This window comes from Oncorhynchus kisutch, linkage group LG30, assembly GCF_002021735.2.
Source record: "Oncorhynchus kisutch isolate 150728-3 linkage group LG30, Okis_V2, whole genome shotgun sequence".
Classification (NCBI taxonomy): Eukaryota; Metazoa; Chordata; class Actinopteri; order Salmoniformes; family Salmonidae; genus Oncorhynchus; species Oncorhynchus kisutch.
The window spans coordinates 31,228,458-31,239,011 of NC_034203.2; the positions used below are offsets into that span (position 1 = coordinate 31,228,458).

At 41.0% G+C, this 10,554-nt stretch overlaps 1 protein-coding gene across 2 annotated transcripts; it reads right to left on the minus strand.

Moving 5' to 3' along the window:
• Positions 1-418: 418 nt before the first annotated feature.
• LOC109874736 (zinc finger protein 544-like) lies at positions 419-5,609 on the minus strand. Of its 2 annotated transcripts, XM_020466753.2 has the most exons (4): positions 5,102-5,607; positions 4,884-5,002; positions 4,134-4,248; positions 419-3,920 (listed from the first exon to the last, which is right to left on the minus strand). In XM_020466753.2, the coding sequence occupies exons 1-4, from the start codon at positions 5,313-5,315 to the stop codon at positions 2,797-2,799; spliced, it is 1,572 nt and encodes a 523-aa protein (XP_020322342.2). In that variant the 5' UTR covers positions 5,316-5,607; the 3' UTR covers positions 419-2,796. The 2 variants fall into 2 exon arrangements, with proteins under 2 accessions (XP_020322342.2, XP_031666485.1); XM_031810625.1 differs by lacking the exon at positions 4,884-5,002 and having other exon boundaries at positions 5,409-5,609.
• Between the last annotated feature and the right edge of the window lie 4,945 nt (positions 5,610-10,554).

The window sequence follows — 10,554 nt, forward strand, 5'->3', positions numbered from 1 at the left end:
TACCACCCTCATTGAGCCTGTTTCTGACCGTTTGAGCAGACACATGCACATTTGTGGCCTGCTGGAGGTCATTTTGCAGGACTCTGGCAGTGCTCCTCCTGCTCCTCCTAGCACAAATGCGGAGGTAGCGGTCCTGCTGCTGGGTTGTTGCCCTCTTACGGCCTCTTCCACGTCTCCTGATGTACTGGCCTGTCTCCTGGTAGCGCCTCCATGCTCTGGACACTACGCTGACAGACACAGCAAACCTTCTTGCCACAAGTGACGATTAGAGTCTGCCTGATGTTGCAACAAACTAGCCAAGTCCGACCATCCTGATATCCTGAACATACAGTGCTTGGTATTTTAGGAAGAGGAAGGACTCCTAAGGATTCCTTATTTCCATGTTAGAAAGACATGTTTGTTCTACGGTACGGCGTAATTCTATGTTAACTCAAACTTTATTTATAGAGCACATTTCTACAAGTGAATGCATTTCAACGTTTTTAAAACAAAAAGTAAAATAATAAATAAAAATTACAAAGATAAAATAGATGATCTAGACAAATGGAAATGTTAAAATTAAACAGATCATATTAAAATAATAACAGGAGTAATAAAACAACACTGAAACCAGAGAGACTGTTGGAAGGAAAATAAGATAAATAAAATTGAATAAAGCAAATAAAATTATATCAGGTAGATAAAATAGCACAATAAAATTACCCTAAATAAAAGCACAGATAGAAAGGTATGTCTTGAGCTCTCTCTTAAAAATGTCTACTGTCTCTGAGGCCGTCAGATCCTCCAGCAGGCTGTTCCAACAGCCTGGTCTCATAGACTAGACATAACATAGTAAATATACCTCCGGGACTCTCAAATTAGTATGATATGATATGTTACATTTGGTTACACAAGACAGATGGTTACTTAGGGCAAAAATGAAAGTAGGGTGGTTTGTCGGGGCGGATGCATAACGTTAAAGGTTGCGAGTTTGAATCTTATCAAGGACAAGTTTAGCATTTTAGCAACGTTTTAACTACTTACTACTTTTTAGCTACTTTGCATGTTAGTTAACCCTTCCCCTAACCCTTTAACTTAACCCTAACCCAGCTAATGTTGGCCAGCTAGCTAACGTTAGCCACCTAGCTAGAATTCGTAACATATCATATGTTTTGGAAATTCATAACATATTGTACATTTTGAAAATTCATAAGATATTATTTGAATTGTAATTCGAAACATATCATATGAAATGGGTGATGGACATCCACAAATGAATACATACCATACAAAATGTAACATATCATACCAAATGGAGTGTCTCAGATTTACCTGCAGAATAATATGAAATGCTCTTAGACCAGGTTGGTTCCAAAGGCACAAATGTTTTAAAACGTTGCATCCTGCTGAACGCACCCGAGAACAGCAGAGTGGAGAAGAGTCAGGATGTTATAGGATAAACAAGGACGGAGCGTTGGCTGTCGTGGTTCCGAAAGACAAAACTATGTTGAAAGGCTATGACATATTTCATGAACCAAAATAATATGAAAATATGAATGTGCATTTTGTTATAAAGTGGGTGATCGGCATCTTGAAGGGGAGGTTCCATATTCTTAATGGGCCACTTCCTCTTCAGTTTGTGAAGACTCCGCGGGACAAAATGGAAAACAGGGAGGTGGCCACAATTGATAAAACTGTACGTGTGCAGCTTTGATATTGTCATCTCCATTCTCATCGACACAACCTAATGAAACCATTCTGAAAATGTGTTATGGTATTTATTAAAGGATAGAAAAAAGTATATAACTTGTTTGAAACACAGCTGGCAAACAAAGACCATAAACTAGTTTCATGTAAACTTAATTTCATGATATATTTCAAGTAACTATTGATGCATTATAGCTGATTTACATTGAGGTTCTTTACTTAGGGTTTTTAAGGCACATACAGAAACACTCCCCTACTATTTATTCAGACAGTGAAGCTAAAACTTTTTATTTTGGCAAATTGACTCTTTCATTAAATATATGTTATTGAATATAGCATGGTTTTTATGATTTTGTGGTACAAACACACATTACCAGTTGGAAATAGGTTGTTGAAATTAAAGTGAAGAGCCGTCAACAGTCAAACATGAAAACCATTTTACAAATCAATTTGGAGGAAAAGCTTGTCAAAATGTCTCAAATTACCATCAGTAACACATTTTTACATAGAAAGTGTTACAGGAAAACTATGCAATTATTATCTATTTGTTTCATCTGGTTTGAGACAACATTAAAGAGCGACTGAACGCACTAATTCCACATTTCTCTGTTGCTCTTTTAAGAAAAAACAGATTTCAGACTTGGGGGTGAGGTTCGATGTGGCAGTTAATAATGTTTGTCCCCCATGAAACCCCATAGGAACGATGCAAGCATTATGAATCTAAGATAGACTTCTTCAGTTAACTTGGACATTTTTGACGAGGAGGTTTTAGTTGAGTAATTTTACTTATAGTTAAGATGTTTGGTGCTGTATTTCTCAAGTTAAACAAAGTGAGATGGGCAGGTGTGTCTGAAAAGCTGTGTGTTCTACGGTGGATTGGATAGAGCGCAATCACCACAGCTGTGTATCCAGTGTTAGTGGGCAAGTGAGCATTGGTAAAATCAAAACCCAACCCAAAAGTAAGTTCTGTCGAACCTACTTACCTACTCAGTTTTGGATGAGACTGTATTTATGAACACAATTATCCTATTTACAATTTGACAATAGAATAAATGTTTCTGACTCATCGGTGATACATAGCCTTTTTATATCAGAAGATGTTTATTGCCTTCAGTTGCGCTTTAAACTTGTGTGTGGATCCCCAGGGTATGCGGGTACCACATATTGAGACACTGGACTCTCTCCTATGTGAGTTTTCTGATGTGACTTCATGCTAGAGCGCTGGGTGAAGCATTTCCCACACTGTTTGCACTCGAAGGGCTTCTCCCCGCTGTGGACCACAGCATGTCTGATCAGGTTGCACTGCTGGGTAAAACTCCTGCCACACTGTTCGCAGGTGTATGGTTTCTCTCCGGTGTGACTCCGGAGGTGTACTTTGAGCTGGCAGAAACGCTGGAAGCTCTTCCCACAGAAGGTGCAGCTGAAACGCCTCTCGGTGGTGCCGCCCGACCTCCACTGACTCCTCATTCTCTTCACCATGTTAAAACTACTGTGACTCAGGCTGTATCCAGAGAAGGTGGAGGTGGTGGCCATGTTTGACCCTGTCATGCACTCACTCAATCTCACTGTTGCTTCTGAAGCCCTGTACTGATGCTGCCCTGACTGTAGAGCTAAACTATTTCCTTCATTATTGGAGTTCAGCCTTTTACTGCTCTGTCCCTCTGGCATCTGTTGTCTAGTCTCATCAGCCAATGTCCTGACATGTCTTTTCCTGTGTGCTGCTGCACTGAACATGTTAGCATGTGGTTTTCCTATAGAAGAGTGAAGCGATGGCCCTACATCATCTGTCATAGTAGGAACAGATGGCAGCCCACTATGAGATGGGAAAATTGAGATATTCTGAGAGTACTCTTCTGTGGAATGAAAGGAGAAATCTGGGTGGCAGACAGGGTCAGTGTCTCCACCTGGATCCACAGAGGTCCACAGCTGCCCATCAGACTCATCCATGACAAACTGGTCAGGTCCTGCCAGGGCTGTGGTCTGACCCAGCTCCTCCTCTTTCTCATTCTTCACCATCACTAGCTCTAGTGAGTCCTCGTCCTTGGCTGGCCGGTGCTGTTCTGTGCGGAATACCTCTGTAGAAGCGAGCCGGGGTGTGCCTGGTTCCTCTGGACGATCAGAATTGAGGTAATGTTCCACTGAGTCTTCGGGAGACATACTGGGTTGTGTGATGAAGTCCTCATCACAGTGCCGTTGCTCAAAGGATGGTGGTTTCCCAGGCTTGGAACCAGACTCTAAAGATTTAGGGATAAAGATAAAAAATAAACATTACAAAAGACCCTTAACTGTTGCAAAACATGACTGCTTTAGAACTGACTGTGTGTCCGTGCTCTACGTATACCAGAACATAAAACACCCAACACCAATGTAGCAATTTGGAACGTGCACACCACCACATCAACACAGTCTTCCATAGACAGAGCAGTGTCCCTTATGGTCACACCCACCCTCTCCAGTGATCCTGAGCTCTTCCTGAGCGTTAGCCTTCCACACATACTCTGCTGTCTCCTCATCTTTGATCAGTATGGGTTCAGTCTCCACTCTCTGCTCCACATCTGTAGGCTGTAACAGGGACTGAGGTTATTACTCTGGGCACACCATTTCGAACACATACTCATGAATCACACAAAAGCAATCAATTCTCCTGATATTCCAATAACAGAATTGATCCTAGAGGTCAGGGGCCTCATTTAAAACCATGCGTACGTACAAAATATACCCAAACATGCGTGGCCATTTATAAATACTTCACTTGGCCAGAGAATGTGCTCACCTTCCTGCAAAATTTTGACCATGCCAATGCAGTTTCTATGTGGTTGAAGCATTGCATTGCAAGCACGCAAGTAGCCTAGTATTTCTTGCAAATGGGGGTTAAGATGGCCATGTTTTTTCATAACAAATAACAGGTTAATAACAAGATACAATTGTTTGCCGTTAGTGAGAAGAGAACATACATTTTGTTTATCTTTGTATTTTAAAATAATTAGAAATAGGCAATTGCCTAGGCTATTATGTATTTAATTTCAATGATCATTGCAGATTAAATTAATCACCTCTTCTGTGATGGTAAGTTCATAAATTTATATATGTTTGTATATGCGCAGTCTTGTCAGTAATGGCACACGCAGATAGTGTGAATGAATGCAACAGTTACGAGGCCCCTGGATTTCTGTAATTGTAAAGGTGTTGTATCACACCTGTGGCTGAGAGTCTTCTTCAACAGCCAGCTCTTCGTCTCTCCACTGTGAGCTACTCTGCTTGTTCAAAACAATCTTGACTGGATATGAAGATCTCTCTGATGCCATGGGATAAAAAACTGGAAAACAATTGTATTCAGTCAAATATTCACTCGTGCTTTTCTTCAGTTGCTCCATGATGCAATCAAATGACCATGAATAACAACACATCTATATACCTTTTCTTCTGACTCGTCCTCGCGTCTTCTTCAACTCGCTCTCCATCATTTGCCACTTCCTTTTCAGTACATCAATATCTCGCTGGCTTTGGGTCATTTCCAAACGTATAACAGCACAGCTATCATCTACACGTTTGTTTATTTCTGCTACAGCTGCTTTAGCTAATACCTCCATAACGGATACCAACTGTGCCTGAAAATTGCAGCTAGCCATCTTGTCCAGCCCAGTATTCTCTGTTAAGTAAATATGTTACAATTTTGTAGCTAGCCAATATGCAATAAATAATCAATTAATAAAAATTCTTACACTATGGCAAATGTTGATAGTGGTCCAATTTGGCATATGTAAAAGATCGATTAAGGCCAACAATGTTTCAAGTAAGAGATGCGTGCGTAATCACACTTCCGTTCAACTCGTGACGTAAACATGCATTACCGTAAATATGAGACTGCAACAACCCTTCAAAATTGGTAGAGTTTAGCGCTAGCAAGGCAATTTCTTTTTTTTGTTACGCTTTAGTCACACAGGCGCCATTTTGAAACGAAAACGAGGCTGAGGTGGGAAATACTACAGTCGTGGACAAAAGTTTTGAGAATGACACAAATATTAATTTTCACAAAGTCAGCTGCCTCAGTTTGTATGATGGCAATTTGCATATACTCCAGAATGTTATGAAGAGTGATCAGATGAAATGCAATTAATTGCAAAGTCTCTCTTCACCATGCAAATTAACTGAATCCCAAAACAACATTTCCACTGCATTTCAGCCCTGCCACAAAAGGACCAGCTGACATCATGTCAGTGCTTCTCTCTTTAACAGAGGTGTGAGTGTTGACGAGGACAAAGCTGGAGATCACTCTGTCATGCTGATTGAGTTTGAATAACAGACTGGAAGCTTCGAAAGGAGGGTGGTGCTTGGAATCATTGTTCTTCCTCTGTCAATCATGGTTACCTGCAAGGAAACATGTGCCGTCATCATTGCTTTGCACAAAAAGGGCTTCACAGGCAAGGATATTGCTGCCAGTAAGATTGCAGCAAAATCAACCATTTATCGGATCATCAAGAACTTCAAGGAGAGCGGTTCAATTGTTGTGAAGAAGGCTTCAGGATGCCCAAGAAAGTCCAGCAAGAGCCAGGACCGTCTCCTAAAGTTGATTCAGCTGCGGAATCGGGGCACCACCAGTACAGAGCTTGCTCAGGAATGGCAGCAGGCAGGTGTGAGTGCATCTGCATGCACAATGAGGCGAAGACTTTTGGAGGATGGCCTGGTGTCAAGAAGGGCAGCAAAGAAGCCACTTCTCTTCAGGAAAAACATCAGGGACAGACTGATATTCTGCAAAAGGTACAGGGATCGGACTGCTGAGGACTGGGGTAAAGTCATTTTCTCTTATGAATCGCCTTTCCGAATTGTTTGGGGCATCCGGAAAAAAGCTTGTCCGGAGAAGACAAGGAGAGCACTACAATCAGTCCAGTGTCATGCCAACAGTAAAGCATCCTGAGACCATTCATGTGTGGGGTTGCCTCTCAGCCAAGGGAGTGGGCTCACTCACAATTTTGCCTAAGAACACAGCCATGAATAAAGAATGGTACCAACACATCCTCTGAGAGCAACTTCTCCCCACCATCCAGTAACAGTTTGGTGACGAACAATGCCTTTTCCAGCATGATGGAGCACCTTGCCATAAGGCAGAAGTGATAACTAAGTGGCTCGGGGAACAAAACATCAATATTTTGGGTCCATGGCCAGGAAACTCCCCAGACCTTAATCCCATTGAGAACTTGTGGTCAATCCTCAAGAGGCAGGTGGACAAACAAAACCCCACAAATTCTGACAAACTCCAAGCATTGATTATGCAAGAATGGGCTGCCATCAGTCAAGATGTGGCCCAGAAGTTAATTGACAGCATGCCAGGGCGGATTGCAGAGGTCTTGAAAAAGAAGGGTTAACACTACAAATATTGACTCTTTGCATCAACTTCATGTAATTGTCAATAAAAGCCTTTGGCACTTATGAAATGCTTGTAATTATACTTCAGTATTCCATAGTAACATCTGACAAAAATATCTAGACACTGAAGCAGCAAATTTTGTGAAAATTAATATTTGTGTCATTCTCAAAACTTTTGGCCACGACTGTATTGCAAAGCTGTGTTCGAATACTTATACTAACCGCACTATTTGTAACGTGAATTGAGTATATACTGTAGTATGCTTATTTGTCATAGTATGATATAGTTAGTATGCCAAAAGTTCCCGGATGTCATACTAAATTCGCCAAAATATGAAGTATACACGCAGTGGACGCTATTTCTGTACTCTGGGGACCATAATGCAATTCTTCAGGAAATGGGTGTGCCTTCAGGAATAAAGCGGGAGAGAAAGGGAGTTGGGGTTTGAAGGGGATCGAGAGGTCTATGGAGGTAGAGAGGCAGAAAAGGAAGTTTGAGGAGAGCAACATCATTTCTAACGCTAGCGGCAGTTCAGAGGTAGAATATGCCGAGGAAGGGCAAGATAAGATGCGAGGGGAGCATGGAGGTGAGGAGGAGCATAAAGTGATTCAGACATTTAGGGAGGAAGGGGGAGTAGGGGCGATGAGTCCGATAAGGTTGACGGCTGTGAAAAAATAGTTGATTGGGGAAGTTGTCAATGCTAAAGTGTTAAGAGATGGGAGTTTGTTGGTGTTCAGTAAGGACATGACGCAGAGGGAGAAAGCTCTCGGAGTGAAGCAAATAGGGAAGGTTACAAAACAATGTGAAGCGCAAGGCCTTATTTTTATTTGCTAAACAATTTCAAACAGATTTGAAGAGTCTCACTCATTTTCGGCTGATGCCAACTTCTGGAGGTCACAGTGGGGCAACGATATTTGGCTTTCCCATGTATCTGAACACTCCGCTGGTGTCACTACAATGAAAAATACCTTTGGTGGTAATATTCTACACTTGGAATGTGACCCCTTTGGTCACTTTATTTGTCTTGTGATCAGTTACAATGACATTACGCTCATTACTGTAAACTTCTACGGGCACAACACCAAACATGAGAATGATGAGTTGCTTGAATCTATAGAGAAACATACCTCATTGGTTATCTAAATTTCTGATTTTGTTATTCTTGATAGGAGGGGACTTTAACATTACTATAGATAATTAAACTGACAGATGGCCCCCAGGTAGGCCAACCAATCAGAATGTGGGTTTAATACGGTAAGTTGGTGGTTGAAGAAATCCCTCTAGTGGTATGGGGGCTGTGCTTTGGCAAAGTGGATGGAGTTATATCCTTCCTGTTTGGCCCTGTCCGGGGGTGTCCTCGGATGGGGCCACAGTGTCTCCTGACCCCTCCTGTCTCAGCCTCCAGTATTTATACTGCAGTAGTTTATGTGTCGGGGGGCTAGGGTCAGTTTGTTATATCTGGAGTACTTCTCCTGTCCTATTCGGTGTCCTGTGTGAATTTAAGTGTGCTCTCTCTAATTCTCTCTTTCTCTCTTTCTTTCTCTCTCTCGGAGGACCTGAGCCCTAGGACCATGCCTCAGGACTACCTGACATGATGACTCCTTGCTGTCCCCAGTCCACCTGGCCGTGCAGCTGCTCCAGTTTCAACTGTTCTGCCTTATTATTATTGGACCATGCTGGTCATTTATGAACATTTGAACATCTTGGCCATGTTCTGTTATAATCTCCACCCGGCACAGCCAGAAGAGGACTGGCTACCCCACATAGCCTGGTTCCTCTCTAGGTTTCTTCCTAGGTTTTGGCCTTTCTAGGGCCACCGTGCTTCTACACCTGCATTGCTTGCTGTTTGGGGTTTTAGGCTGGGTTTCTGTACAGCACTTTGAGATATCAGCTGATGTACGAAGGGCTATATAAATACATTTGATTTGATTTGAATACTTTTTATGAAAAAGTTTGATCTTACTGAAATATGGAGAGAGAGGTTTCCGGCCAACAGATCATTCACTTGGAGTAACAAAACAGGTTCCAGACAATCCAGAATAGATTTTTGGCAAATATATCCAAATGTATTGATAGTGAGTGTGTTACTACAAATATTTGTACTACTCCCCTCACAGACCATAGGGCCATTTACATTGATATCAAAATATTTACCCCTGATACTAACCGTGGTAGAGCATCCTACTGGAAGCTAAATAGCTCATTATTAAATAAGGATATAGTTAAGTTTGAGGTTAAAGATCTGCTTTCATACCTTTGGGAAAGGGCTTGTGAAGAAAATTCTTATTGCAAGAACTGGGAGCTCTTTAAATTTGAGGTGTCCAAATACCTTAGAAAATATGGTAGTAATCTTGCTAAGACCAGAAGAGCTGAGGACGAGAAGGTGATCATTAAGATTTCCCTTTCTCAGAGGTCCCCAGCCGGCCTCTCGGGGAGGAGAAGATGGAACTAATTGAATTACAAAATAAACTGGATAATATATATAGATTAAAAGCAGAAGGAGCCTTTATTAGATCTGGGGAAAAATGGATTGAGGAGGGAGAACAGAAATCATCCTATTGCTTTAGACTTGAGAAATTTCACTCTTAAAAATAACACTATACATAAGTTAAACATTGATGGTGTAATTACAGATGACCAAAATTAATCGCGAAATACTGTAGCAATTTTTACAGATAATTGTATAGCTCTACGTACTGTCAGGAATCCACATGTGTTTTTTGACTCACTGAATAATGTTCACTCTATCAGTGATATAAAATCTAAACAGTGTGATGAACCCATCAAAGTTGAAGAGATTATAGTCTATCAAACATCTAAAGAACAAAAAATCACCTGGTGTTGTTGGAATTACATCAGAATTGTACAAATTAATTTCTGAACAAGTAGCTCCCTTCCTATTTGAAGTTTTTTTAGAGAGTATTAAAAACAATGTTCTCCCTCCTACAATGAGTCAGGGGTTAATAAGACTGATACGTAAGCTTAAAAAAGAAGTGCTGCTCATCGATAACTGCCGTCCAATTTGTCTTCTTAATAATGGCTAGAAGATATTAGCCTTACTACTTGCAAAAAGAAATAAAGAAGTCCTGGATGCAATCATTGATGAAACACAGTCTGGCTTTATGAGGAACAAACATATTTCTAACAATGTCAGACTAGTATTAGACATGCTTGACTTCTCAGACCTAACAACCGAGGATAGCTTAATATTATTTTTAGATTTTTATAAAGCATTTGACACAGTAGAGCATCGGATTCTCTTCCACTCCCTTGAGAGACTTGGCTTTGGGGATTTTTTCTGTAAGGCTATTAAGACTCTATATACAAATGGTAACAGCTCTATCAAATTGAAATATGGCACCGCACCTAGATTTGAGTTAAAGAGAGGAATTAGGCACGGTTGTCCTATCTCTCCGTACCTGTTTTTATTAATAACCCAACTTATTTTAAATTCTTTAAATAATAGTCCTGTACAAGGTATTTCCATAGCTGGTAAAGAAATT

Excerpts from the sequence above, each read along its gene's own strand:
- LOC109874736 (XM_020466753.2), bottom strand. The coding sequence starts at position 5,315 with ATGGCTAGCTGCAATTTTCAGGCACAGTTGGTATCCGTTATGGAGGTA. Across the intron at positions 5,003-5,101 it reads AGGACGAGTCAGAAGAAAAG|TTTTTTATCCCATGGCATCA; the intron begins GTATATAGATGT and ends ATTGTTTTCCAG. Across the intron at positions 4,249-4,883 it reads AAGAAGACTCTCAGCCACAG|CCTACAGATGTGGAGCAGAG; the intron begins GTGTGATACAAC and ends TCCCTGTTACAG.